Below are 13,464 nucleotides of genomic sequence, written 5' to 3'. Positions count from 1 at the left end.
AATACATTTTCAAATCAGCTGTTTTTGAAAAGTTATACATATTTGCAATTTACTTATATTTAAAAATCTCAATTTTTTTCAATACTTATCAGCTGCTAAATGTCCTGCAGGAAGTGCTGTATTCTTTTCAGTCTGACACAGTGCTCTCTGCTGCCACCTCTGTCCATGTCAGGAACTGTCCAGAGCAGTAGCAAATCTACATAGAAAACCTTTCCTGCTCTAGGCAGTTCCTAACAAGGACAGAGGTGGCAGTATAGAGCACTGGGTCAGACTTAAAAAATAAAATAAAAAAATACATCACTTCCTGCAGGACATACAGCAGCTGATAAGTACTGGAACACTTGAGATATTTAAATAGAATTAAATTACTAATCTACATAACTTTCTGACACCAGTTGATTTGACAGAAAATCATTTTCACTGGAGTACCCCTTAAAAAAAAAAAAAAAAGTAATGAAAGTAAGGAATTTTAGTTTAATGGCCGTATTATCAGACAATCTACGTTATAGGCAGTAGTATGATTAGTGGTTAAAGGAGTTATCCAGGACAGCGCCACTCTTGTCCTCAGGTTGTGTGTTGTATTACAACTCAGCTTTATTCACTTTAATAAAACTGAGCTGCAATACTGCATCCAAACTGAGGACAGGAGTGGCGCTGTTTTTAGCAGAAATGGTTCCCTCATCCTGAATAACCCCTTTAATCTTGCTTCTTCTGGAGCAACCACAAATGACAATACAGAAGATCTTCATGGGTCTTAATCTCCATTGTCTACATATCTGTGTACGATCATACATGCAGTCATGTATGGAACTGTCCAATGTGCTAAATGTCCATCGTTTTTTTGTCTCTCCATTGTGTGTAATCCATAGATTAAATACAAGGAAAGTATTGGGACAGGAACGCCGATCTCTGACCTGCCAGAAGTGAAGCGAGTAAAGGAGACGCAGAAGAACATCAGCTCGGTAGTGGCTGATCATATGATTTTCTCAGTCGTTGTGTTTGACCTGGTCTCTTCTTCTCCCGTTACTAAATGCCCCTTCACTTCCCGCCTAATGTCATCATCACTCATACGCCTCAGTATTAATCCAATACACATGATAGGAACCTCTCACCCCGTGTTCTCATCGCAGCAAATATATTAGTATCATCTTCTCGACTTCTAACAGTACATTAATGGCATAACTAACTAGACGGTCTGTTTCCTCTTTTTCTTCTCTTCTATTTCCTTCCTATAAGGTTTGCTAACTAGCTGTATACTATAAGGATCACTTTATATATTACTTTATATAATACTTTATTATTGTCTTGAAAATGTGTACAATAAGATGTTACGGCACTAAACTAGATAGATAGGAGATAGATAGATAGATAGATAGATAGATAGATAGATAAGACATAGATATATAGGAGATAGATAGATAGATAGATAGATAGATAGATAGATAGATAGAAGATAGATAGATAGATAGATAGGAGATAGATAGATAGATAGATAGATAGATAGATAGATAGATAGATAGATAGGAGATAGATAGATAGATAGATAGATAGATAGATAGATAGATAGATAGGAGATAGATAGATAGATAGATAGATAGGAGATAGATAGATAGATAGATAGATAGGAGATAGATAGATAGATAAATAGATAGGAGATAGATAGATAGATAGATAGGAGATAGATAGGAGATAGATAGATAGATAAATAGATAGGAGATAGATAGATAGATAGATAGATAGATAGGAAGATAGATAGATAATAGATAGATAGATAGGAGATAGATAGATAAATAGATAGGAGATAGATAGATAGATAGATAGATAGATAGATAGATAGATAGATAGATAGACAGATAGGAGATAGATAGATAGATAGATAGATAGATAGATAGGAGATAGATAGATAGATAGATAGATAGGAGATAGATAGATAGATAAATAGATAGGAGATAGATAGATAGATAGATAGATAGATAGATAGATAGATAGATAGGAGATAGATAGGAGATAGATAGAGGATAGAGGATAGATAGATAGATAGATAGATAGATAGATAGATAGATAGGAGATAGATAGATAGATAGATAATAAGAGATAGATAGAGTTCATATAAGCTTATGGGGTATTTGTTATGGTCCGAATTCATAAAATTGATATGCTTAAAAAAAAAAAAAAAGTACCGCATTTTCTGTAAAAGACGACTGGGCGCACCTCCTGTCCCGTTCCCGGTGCAGGAAGTGTGACAAACACTGACTGCCCTGGGGATCCCCGAAGTTCTCCTGAGCAGTTGAGCATCTCACCAGAGAAGCTTAGAGACGCTTGGCTGTCAGGAGAGCTTTGGAAGAAGGACAGAGGCTTCAGGTACTTCGGGACCCTCTGTTATTCTTCCGAAGCTCTCCTGGCAGCCGAGCGTCTCCGAGCTTCTTCAATGAGATGCTCAACTGCTCAAGAGAGCTTCGGGGATCCCCAGCGCAGTAAGTACACATCACACGGGACAGGAGGTGCGTGGAGGCCGGGAACGGGCCCCAGGTGAGTTAAATGTTTTTTTTTTTTGTAGTGGTCGCCCCATACGGTGGGGATGGGGCCATTTTTGAACTCCACCCCCGTATGGGGCTACCATACCCGGCGTATAAGACGACCCCCGACTTCTAAGAAGATTTTTCGGGGTTAAAAAGTCATCTTATACGCCGGAAAATATGGTATTATAATTTATTTTTATAATTTTTTTTTTAAGTTATTTTTTAAAGATTTCAGTATTCAGAAATACTTTATTATGGGAGTGGTTCTAGACAAAGAGGGACAGCCCATAAAGGGGGCATGCAGACAGAGTGAGGTGGAGGTCAGAGAATTTAGACCTACAGGAATTAAAGGCCTTCCAATTTTTTAAACAATTTATTTAATGATTTCTGGGATTGGCTATAAAAGCTAGAGCTATTGCCCAAACAACCAAGAAACTCAAGGCTTTCTTCTTCTAATGAATGATCGCCTGATCGTTGTGACCATTTGCTCCACCCTTTGTCTTCACCAATTTTTATACAAATGAATATGTAGGTAAGGAGAAAATTCTTCCTGACTGCACTAAATCGACACCTCTTCCCTCATAACAGCTAAAAATGTCAAATAAACAACAATCTCTACATTTTATTAAAATATTTTGTGCTTTAAAAGTTTTTGTGCTTTACGACATAACAAAACTTTTATGAAATCTGCTTTTTTTTAAATAGATTTTTTGTTGAATTTGGTAAATCTTGGATTTGGTTATCGGTGCTATCTTGGCCGCTCTTTTGTGTCTCTAGGTTTTGTACAAAGAAAGCTTGGGGCTTGGAACCCCCACTCCTGTGACTCCTGAGATGGAGCGTGTCAAACGCAACCAGGAAAACATTAGCATGGTACTATACTATATTGGAGTGGGATTAATCCCCCCTCCCCCCTAACAAAAAGTTTCTAAACTTTATAACTTGATAACCAATACTGGACATTTTTTGAGTGTCTAGACTGACATTGATTTTCGAGTGTCTGTTAACATCCACACTCAAACTCTACAATAATTTTATTAACTATTTTTAATTTTTTTTTTTTACAGTATTTGAAACACTTTAACTTTTCTTATTATATAGGTTTGTTATTATCCTTCTAATTAATACCGTATATCAACCCCGACTGACTTTTAACTTGTCAATCACCGTTCACAAGTCTAAAAATTTACATTTTTGCCTTAATTCTAATATTTTTGGGGTACTGTCTTGTACCTTCAGGTTACGTACAAAGAGAACTTGGGAATAGCAACCCCAGTCCCCGTGACTCCTGAGATGGAGCGAGTTAAACGCAATCAAGAAAATATAAGCTCGGTATTTATAAACCCAAAACAATCCCCTTAACATGATTACAAAAACTTCTGGAACGTAATACCCTCAAGGACGACCCTTGTCAATAATCTGCATTAAAAATCCTTCCTAAACGTTTGTTCACCTACCTACCATGTTACGTCATTCGTCTTCTAATTTATTTCCCCTACAATCCCTGACTAGAATTTCCTCTTTTCCCTTTCATCCTGTATGATGAAGTAGTAGTAGTAACTCATTACGGTGTTGTCTCATGTATGATTCTCCAGTGAAACGTAATACCTTGATGGTCTTCAACCATGGGATAATTGGACTGTGTTAAGTGACAACGATCAGCCGACAAGCGGAAAAACACCCAGTCCTTGGCTGATCAATATTTTGTGTGGGCTTCAAAAGAGAACTATTAGCAGGTTGGACAAATCTAACCTGCTGATATGTCCCTATTGGAAATGCTGAAGAGAAAGGTATATCTGTTACCTTTTTCCTTGGCGCCATTCTAGTGCAGTTAGTTGTGTGCTCCATGGTCCGGTGAGACCATTAGGAGCACTGTGGCTTCCTGGCCGGCCCCTTTCTAATGATAATGAATGGAGCCGGCCAGCCAGGGAGCGGGCCACATCGGTGCTATGTTCCTTGGTCTCATCGGACCATGGAGCACATGACATGACATGAGCACAGAAATGGCACCAATGAGGAAGGTAAAAGACATACCTTCCTCCTCAGCGTCCCTGTGTGATAGGGACATATCAGCAGGTTAGATTCGTCTAACCTGCTGATAGTTCCCCTTTAAAAGCTATCACTATTCGCCTTACTCCGGTGATCTCAGGATGTGTAGCAATAGATTTGAATGGTCACTATATCGTTCATGTGGCCCGGCCTCTCAATTAGTTGTGCCGTCTAAAGTCTGATCATCATTCGTTTGCGTCCGTGGTTGGCCGTGGGTTTCAAAGACCTTACTTTAAGTCCGCTCATGTTTAATTACAAGGATTTTAGATGATATTTTAATAACTACTTATATTCCTCTTGAAATAACAATTGTGGATCATCTATTCCTATAGCTCTGTAACGTGCCGTTCCCGTTATTCTAACTAGAACTAAACGAACGACTAAACAGACAACTGGGTGTTTCCGTCTGGAGGGGCGTGTCCCTACACTGTCTGCCACTATCCAATCAGAACTAACAGTGCAAACAATGTAGGGGCACGCCCCCCAATTAGTGACACCCAGTTGTAATTTTTAGTCATATATTTGTTACAATAACAGAGGCACAGCACATCACAGAGCTATAAAAATAGATGATCCAGAATTGGGGAATACATGGGTTTAGAGTTAGGTCAGGAGAGGTGACTTACCCTCTTTACAGGGTTATTCTCAACTTACTGGGGTAGTTATGCCCTATCCACAGTATGCACAGGATAGGGTCTAACTAATAGATAATGGGTGGGTGAGGGGGGGGGGGGTCAACCGCTAGGGGCCCCCATGGTTTTGAGATTGAGGACCCCAACATTCCAGTAAAACAAATGTGTGTACCGCAGCTCCATTCATTCCCAGTGGAGCTGCTTAAAGTACTCACAAGCTCCTCAGTAATTTTCATCATGTCTAATACTCCTTTATAACCTGTAGGTTTTATACAAAGAGAACTTGGGGCAAGGAACCCCAACACCTGTCACTCCCGAGATGGAGAGGGTCAGACGCAATCAAGAAAACATTAGCATGGTATCAACCGGACCAAACGCTACAATTCAACTGCTTTCCCTAAGCAACCTATATACCCAAGATCCCCGAGTAACAAAACCCCACCCATAACTTATTACGCTACAGTAATCAATGATTCCGTCATTCTGCTATATAATACATACTTTTTGTTTAAAAAATTTTTTTTAAAGTCATAACATTACCCATTGTATTTAACACATTGACACCAGGTGGAGTTGTGGGTTGGTGGGAACCAATATGAAATATACTTTGCCCCTTTAGGGTTGAATTCATACATTCCATAGTGGTAATTTAGGGAGTAGTTATACATATGGTGTCCACACATTTTCCATCACCATGTTAGCTCAGGGGCTTGCAGAATTGTGAATCCAGTCTTAGGCTATGTTCACACAATGTAAGAAAGGGCAAAATAATGATCATGTTCTTCATTTCAGGCCGTATTTATCCAAATACAGCCGTATTTTGCCCTTATTTTTACATTGCGTGAACTAGGCCTAAAGATCATGAGAACATGAGTTACTCTAAGTTTTAAGTAAATTAAACCTGAATGCTAGTTGTAAAATGGCATCTAAATGGTGTTCTATGCTGCAGAGGTGCAACTTGACTTTAAAGGGGTACTCCAGAGGGGGGGCACTTTTTCGCTGGGACCGGGGAGGAGGTGGCTGAGGGTAAAGACGCCCACTCACCTCCCCGGTTCCAGACGATACGTCTCAGGTCCGCTCAGCCAGTCAGTGACAGAGGCGGGATCTGAGCGGACTTAAAACGGATCCCGCCTCCTTCACTGACTGGCTGAGAGGACCTGAGACGTCACGTCTCGGGCCCGCGTCAGATACCAGGAAGCGGCTGGGAACTGGGAAGCGGCTGCACCTTATATATTTAGGCCCCTATTATGCTTTTCAGGTTCCAAACTGCTGACACTATTAGATAGCTGTTAGGTCAAGGAGACGTGGTACCGTTCATATATCTGTCTGTTCTTTCATAATATAGAAGAATGCTTTAATTCTCCAGTGCATAGTGTAAAAGAGGTGTTCCCAAGCTCCTGAAGTGCTGAGGGTTGTAATATCTCCTCACTCCTCTTCCCATCCCTGTCCCTGCTTGGGGCTCAGCTTCTGACTAACTTACTGTCAATTAAGGAGGAATAGGGATGGGAGGAGGAGTGAGGAGGCACAAGGACTTGGGAAAGCCTCTTGGACTCTCTGCAGTGGAGAATGAAAGCATTTTTCTACGTTATGGAAGCACAGACGAATATATGAAAGGGACCATGTGTCTCCTTGCTCTATGTTTGGAACCTGAAATGCAGATGACAAATACCATTCACTACCTATAGGTAAAATAAAGGTATCACAAAAGACTACAATTTAGGCTATTGTAATTGTGGAATGGAACACAGATAAGAATTTCCACCTTCCTTGCCGAGTCTCTCACATCCTGCTGGGACCCATTGAGAATTCTTTGGTTTATGACTGTAGTCGCTTCCAGCTAATGTGCCCGTACGTGCTTCCGGCATAACCAGATTCTCTTCTTACACCTTCTCCTCTGTGCAGTGTCTCCTGGACTTACACATTTACACCGCCTCCATAGCCTTCTGTATACTTGTAGTAATGATCTGTGGATGCTTCTTTACACGCTGTAGGTGGCATACAAGGAAGGTTTGGGAAAATCGACACCGACGCCCGTCACTCCAGAGATGGAGAGGGTTAGACGCAACCAGGAAAATATTAGCTCGGTATTACTGGATAAGAGCTATTGTTCTTATAATAACACTTATACTCAACAATACTAGAACGTCCTCCCCAGGTTTCCTTATCTGACAGTGTGCTAAATGATAACCGTCAGGAGTGAGAGCTATAATGACTTGTTTATTACCATGTAGGAAGCATTAACCAGGTGAAGCCTAAGAACACCAGTGTGATAGACAAGCTAAAATGACTACATTGCTAATCTGAAATAAAAAATATTAAAAAAAAACACTACCAGAAAGTGTATACTGAAGAGTTTATATTAAAGGAGACCCAACGTCCAGTCTCTAGGCATCATGTTATAGAGCAGGAGGTGCTGAGCAGATTGATATACATGTTTGTGGGAAAAGATTCAGTATAACCTGTAATATATGAAGCTAAACATCTGCCTGTTCTGAGCTTAGGAGTCCACTGGGTGGAGCTATTAGTGATTGCCAGCACTGTAGATCAGTAAGATCGCCCACTGGACTCTTAACCTTAAAATTAAAAGATTTTTAGTTACATTTCGTTTTAAAAGAGATGTTCAACCAAACTGAAAATGGGCAGGCAGACAGGGAGGGTTGAGAAAATAATCCACAAGCTAACTCATCCATCCTTGTGCCTGCTTTGCGCAGCTCTTAAATCCTGCTGCCGGCTGCTGGACATTACCTACAGCTGGAAACCAGGTACATTGTGTGCCTGGCTCTTACAGCTGCAATGTTCCGGCTCGACTGAGCGATTGCCCATTCAGCCAGTCAGTGACTGCAGCGGTGTTTCACCCCAGTCACTGATTGGCTGAGCAGGCAGTCACTAGCAGAGCTGCAGGTCACTGGCGGCTGTGAACAGGACCTGGGAGTGGCACTACGGGGCACGAGGATGGGTAAGTTAACAATGATTATCAGCCCACCCTCCCTGCCTGTCTGTATTTTTCTTTCATGGGACTTCCCCTTTAAGAACTTTACTGATTCTGTATCTTAGAAGTCTTATACACCAATCATATCCACAGCTGCACTCAGAATCCATTTGGTTTCAGTTTGGAGCCAGTGAGAACAATGCTGACAATCATATCCATCACTGCTTTAAGGGGATTAGAAAAAATGCACAACTGCAAAAACAGCGCCACTCCTATCCTCAGGTTGTGTGTGGAATTACAATTCAATTCTATTCAGTTCAATGAAACTGAGCTGCATTACCCACACCCAGACTAAGGACAGGAGAGGCGCTGTACCACATGTAAGGTAAGACCATATTAGGCTGAGGACATCTACTAGAGCCAGCATAATAGCCAGCCTGGTAGTCTTCTGTGATAAAGAATTGCTAACAAATAAATTAAACTTTTACTGGAAATCTCCTGGTGTAGTCCGAGCTTATTTTCTGAAGATCAGGTAAGAAATCTATTTTCAGTCTCTCACACCTGGAAAGCGTCCGACTACTCACTGACTGCTTCTAGTTTGGCATTACTACCACTCGTAATAACCTCCCCACCAGCCGACAGCCACGGCAATGCACTGACTCCATCTCTCTTCACCTTCAGGTTCTGTACTCTGACAGCTTCCGTAAACAGATACAAGGTAGAGCCGCTTACGTGATGGACACTCCTGAAATGAGACGCGTCCGTGAAACCCAGCGCCATATTTCAGCGGTAAAGTATTATCAACCATGTCAATAAATGACTGCCTTATGTACAATTGATATTCAGTATGATTTAAGGTTTTTCATTTCGCTTTTGACAATAAGGAAAACAGATTCTCTTAGTTTTTTTTTTTTTTAAATAGCGCCACTTTTCTGCATAGGTTATATCTGGTATTGCAGGTCTGCCCTGTACTCACTTTCTAAGGCTGAACTGCAATACTAGACTATAGAGTTGAGCGAACTTTGAGTATGCTTGAGTTGGTCTGAACCCGAGCGTGTGGCATTTGATAAGCGGTGGCTGCTGAAGTAGGATAAAGCCCTAAGGCTGCCTGGAAAACATGGATACAGCCATGGGCCGTATCCATGTTTTCCAGGTAGTCTTAGAGCTTTATCCAATTTTTGCAGCCACTACTAATCAAATGCTGCATGCTCAGGTTCAACTCTACTGGACTATAATGCTATACTATACAACACTATATAACAATAATTTACAAAGAAATCTCACCTATAATTTAGTTCTTCAGGGGCGGGTCCTTCCTCTAGACTCTCCTAAAAGCTGCCCCCTTTGCCTATAAAAGCTATAGGGAACATGCATGCTAGGCCTCAAACTCCATCAATAAATAATAGCTCACTGCATTTAGTAACTATATTTTAACTAGTATACAACTGGACAAAAACCTAGGAGTTCTGCAGGGGCGGCTACTTCCTCTAAACTCGCCCATGAGCTGTCCATCTCTACTATGCAATGGAATGGGAACATGGCTGTAAGACTACCCATACAGCTCTTTTATGTCTAAAGTGTTCTTTTAGATCTGGCAGGTCAACTACTTTTTGATGTCAGACATAGAGACTCTTAACTTCACTCTTTAAAGCTTTGTTGACCTTATGTTATTGATCTCCGTTTAACATATACAGGAAGAGCTCCCGATTACGGTTTAAGAAATTTCGAGCATGCTCGGGCTTGTCTGAACCCGAGCGTGCGCCATTTGATTAACGGTGGCTGCTGAAGGTGGATGCAGCCCCTGGATAAAGATAAAGCCTACGGACAATTTTTTTTGTCCTTTATCCCAAGTTAGTTAAAAGCTCCCTTCCATTGAGTTATACACTGGCGTTTCTACCTCTTTTCTATGACATCCAATTACCTCAACTCGATGACGAAAAAAAACCTCATCACACACTTATCCTATTTTCTGTGTATTTTAGGTGAAATATCATGAGGACTTTGAGAAGCAGAAGGGAAGCTTTACCCCTGTGGTCACCGACCCAATAACAGAGAGAGTGAAGAGGAACACCATTGACTTTAGTGACATTAACTATCGCGGAATCCAGAGAAAGGTTGTGGAGATTGAACGAAAGAGGAGTGAGCAGGATCAGGATATCACAGGTGACGGAGGAATTATAGGGTCACCTTGTGGGTGTCAAATATTCGGAAACTGCTGGCCATATACATTAGATATATTGGTTGAACGTGGAGATTTTGGCAAGACTGACCTGTTGTCTTTTATATATTTGGGGGCTTCCACCAGTGCAAGATGTTAGAGGAAAGATCCGTTAGATATCAATGCCAGGTCATTTTCATCCAAAGGGGGATAAACTATGACCATAACCGAGTCCTCGGTTTGCCCTGTCCTCGGCTGAACATTGTCACTTTTACACAGGCTGATTATTGGCTCCAGGAACATTTCTTTCAACGCTCTTGACCGAAAATCGGTCCGTGTAAAAGCCCCTTAAGCCATTGAAGAAATTATCTGCCATCTCTCCTCAAGGAAGCAATTCATCTAAGTTTTAACACTTCTTATTTCTCCTTGTAGATCTCAGAGTCTGGCGAACAAATCCTGGATCTGTCTTTGACTATGACCCGGCAGAAGACAACATCCAGTCAAGAAGTCTCCATATGCTTTCTGGTGTGTAGACACGTCCTGATTTTTATTTAATGTTTTTTTTTTTTTTACTTGGGCGCACATTATCTTTGGTGACTATTGAGTAACACCAACGGCTTACATGCCATAGGGATAGACATGCAGCTGCCATGGTGCCCTTGGGGGTGGTGGGGTCTTGTATGGTCTTGTGCCACTTGCTAATGGATGGGAAAAACCTAAAGGGGTTTGGTTCACGGCATGGGGGAAGCAATACTAAACCTACAGGAATTTCTGTACAGGGTGGTGAAACCCAACATGGTGTTGATCTTTGCTATGGGACTCCAGTTATCTTCGTAAGGTAACACATGTTTGTTTGCAGTTCAAGCCCGTCGTAGCCGTGAGCACTCCCGTTCTGCTAGTGCCTTGAGCTTGAGTGCAGGAGACGAGAAATCTGAACCTTCTGATGGTGTCGACCATCACCCATCCTACTATAGCAATGGTGGCCTCTTTACATCCACTGCATCAGGTATGTAGAGCAATAATACAAGCGGTAGCACCATACCAGTAGAGCCCTATGCGAGTACTTATCATGTCATTGTTCCATAATACCTATAGGCCACAAAGAAAGTTCACATATACTGTTTTATCAAGGTAAGTATGGGCTTCACAAGAGCTTCCCAAGGCAGCCAAGCAAGCACAGTAGTGTCTGGCAATACATAACCGCTTGTAGCAGCACCTAAAACTTACCCATAATGTCGGGAGTTTCCTTGTTCTCATGAGTTTCATGTTCTATTGTAGGCTACAAGCAAACCAAAACTACTGAGCTTCCCCAACAGAGGTCGTCTTCTGTGGCGACTCAGCTAACCACAGCCTCATCCGTCCCATCACATCCTTCCACTACCGGAGTAAGTATCTAGTGTTATAGTCATATAATGTGAAAAGACACACAAATTATAATGAGCCCTCTAGGTTTTTAATTGATGGCCTATCCTCAGGATAAGACATCAATGTTGAACTGTTCAGGTTCAGCAAAGTTGAATCCCGGAATTCCCGGCTGTACCCGGGCTGTCTCCTCCTTCCCCACGGACCGGGAAGGCATCGGGAATCAAATGCGGAAGGTTCGAGTTTGATAGAACCTAATTTTCCGATGTTCGATCATCTCTAGTCAGCTCCACTCAGCCAGTCAGCGGTCGAAGCAGGATCCTGCTACTGGCTGAGTGGGGCTGACAGGTCATGACCTGGGTCCCCGCTCAGACCAGGAAGCGACCGGAAACCAGAGGGGGGGGGACAGGGGACCTCTGAGCTCGAGTCGGGGAAGTAGGTGCATGTTATGTTCAGCCACCCCTCCCTGGCTCTATTGAAAAAAATGTCCAACCCCGGACTTCCCCTTTAAGGTTTAGGCATCAATAACAATCTACTCTACTTTCTTTTCCAGAAAACCTTCAGAGCCATGTATGACTACAGGGCGGCGGATGACGATGAAGTGTCCTTCAGGGATGGCGATACAATACTAAACGTCCAGACTATAGATGAAGGCTGGATGTACGGAACAGTCCAGAGAACTGGCAAGACTGGCATGCTTCCTGCTAACTACGTGGAGGCCATGTAATGCCCCATCGGAAGGCCTGCTCCTTTACCCACCGACACCACCCATCCCCCCAAAAAAATCTGTTAAAGGAGCGGCAGCCATTATATTCTTGTCATCTTGCTTTATATCTGAAATAAAATTATTTCAAACTATTAACATCTTACACTGGATTTTCCTAAAACTTGACTTGTACTTTAGAAGATTATTCTAGAATTTTTTTTTTGTGTATGTACCATCAGACGACTAATCTCAGAATTACATAGACTGTCACTGTTTACCGATTCAGTCGCTACGATAGGACTTGGACTGTGCCATCCGCATTTTTACCTGCTATTGTAATGTTCAGTGTTTCTTTACTGTACACAGACGTAGCATTCTTCTCGGCGGAGTAATATCCACCGTTTTACATTGATTTTAAATATTTGCCCTAGGATATAAGAGAACAGACGAGCCCCTTCCCCTCCTCTGCTTGTGAACGCTGCATGCATAACATTATGTTCTAGGGTCAACAACTTGTGCTCCCTGTACATTAGTGATCAATAAAGCTGGGGTTTCTGCAGTACGTTCAACGTCTGGAAGTGTCTGTATACTTTGCTTTTTTTTTTTTGCATTTTGATACACAATCCTTCTGACTTAGTACTTAATCTCTTAAGGATGACAATCCACTTGTATAACAGGGATGTGGAACCTTTGGCTCTCCAGCTGATGCAAAACTACAATTCCCATCATGCCTGGACAGCCGAAGCTATGTATTCTTTCCAGTCTGACACAGTGCTCTCTGCTGCCACCTCTGTCCAAGACAGGAACTGTCCAGAGCAGGAGAGGTTTTCTATGGGGATTTGCTACTGCTCTGGACAGTTCATGAAAAGGACAGAGATGGCAGCAGAGAGCACTGTGTCAAACTGGAAAGGATACACTACTTCCTGTAAGACTTGTTGTCTTTTTAGTACAGAGCTGGGTGCTGGCTACCTGGCTGCAGAGGCGCCTAAATCCCCAGTCATGTTCTAAAGCTTCCTACAAGAGTTAAACATTGACATGAAGAGAAAGCACCTCCAAAAGGGTCAAGTCAGAGCTGCTTTGCATAGGTCTATTCACAGAATTCTCAGGGGAGT

The 13,464-nt window shown here is 41.9% G+C and overlaps 1 protein-coding gene across 15 annotated transcripts in view; it reads left to right on the top strand.

The window, feature by feature from the left end:
• Window positions 1-12,914, top strand: part of NEB (nebulin) — a 183,749-nt gene extending 170,835 nt beyond the window's left edge. For 6 of the 15 annotated variants that reach the window (XM_069982701.1, XM_069982703.1, XM_069982696.1 and 3 more), the window contains 12 exons: window positions 870-962; window positions 3,297-3,389; window positions 3,756-3,848; window positions 5,463-5,555; window positions 7,189-7,281; window positions 8,808-8,915; window positions 10,109-10,289; window positions 10,717-10,809; window positions 11,144-11,290; window positions 11,380-11,415; window positions 11,563-11,669; window positions 12,200-12,914. In XM_069982701.1, the coding sequence (XP_069838802.1) occupies window positions 870-962; window positions 3,297-3,389; window positions 3,756-3,848; window positions 5,463-5,555; window positions 7,189-7,281; window positions 8,808-8,915; window positions 10,109-10,289; window positions 10,717-10,809; window positions 11,144-11,290; window positions 11,380-11,415; window positions 11,563-11,669; window positions 12,200-12,373 (1,311 nt within the window). In that variant the 3' untranslated portion in view covers window positions 12,374-12,914. The remainder of the gene's footprint in view (window positions 1-869; window positions 963-3,296; window positions 3,390-3,755; window positions 3,849-5,462; window positions 5,556-7,188; window positions 7,282-8,807; window positions 8,916-10,108; window positions 10,290-10,716; window positions 10,810-11,143; window positions 11,291-11,379; window positions 11,416-11,562; window positions 11,670-12,199) is intronic. The other 9 variants (XM_069982710.1, XM_069982699.1, XM_069982711.1 and 6 more) reach the window with 6 other exon arrangements.
• The last annotated feature ends 550 nt before the right edge of the window (window positions 12,915-13,464 follow it).

This window comes from Dendropsophus ebraccatus, chromosome 9 (assembly GCF_027789765.1).
Source record: "Dendropsophus ebraccatus isolate aDenEbr1 chromosome 9, aDenEbr1.pat, whole genome shotgun sequence".
NCBI lineage: Eukaryota > Metazoa > Chordata > Amphibia > Anura > Hylidae > Dendropsophus > Dendropsophus ebraccatus.
The sequence above is the reverse complement of the archived record's forward strand: the minus strand, read 5'-3'. Positions and strand labels throughout refer to the sequence as shown.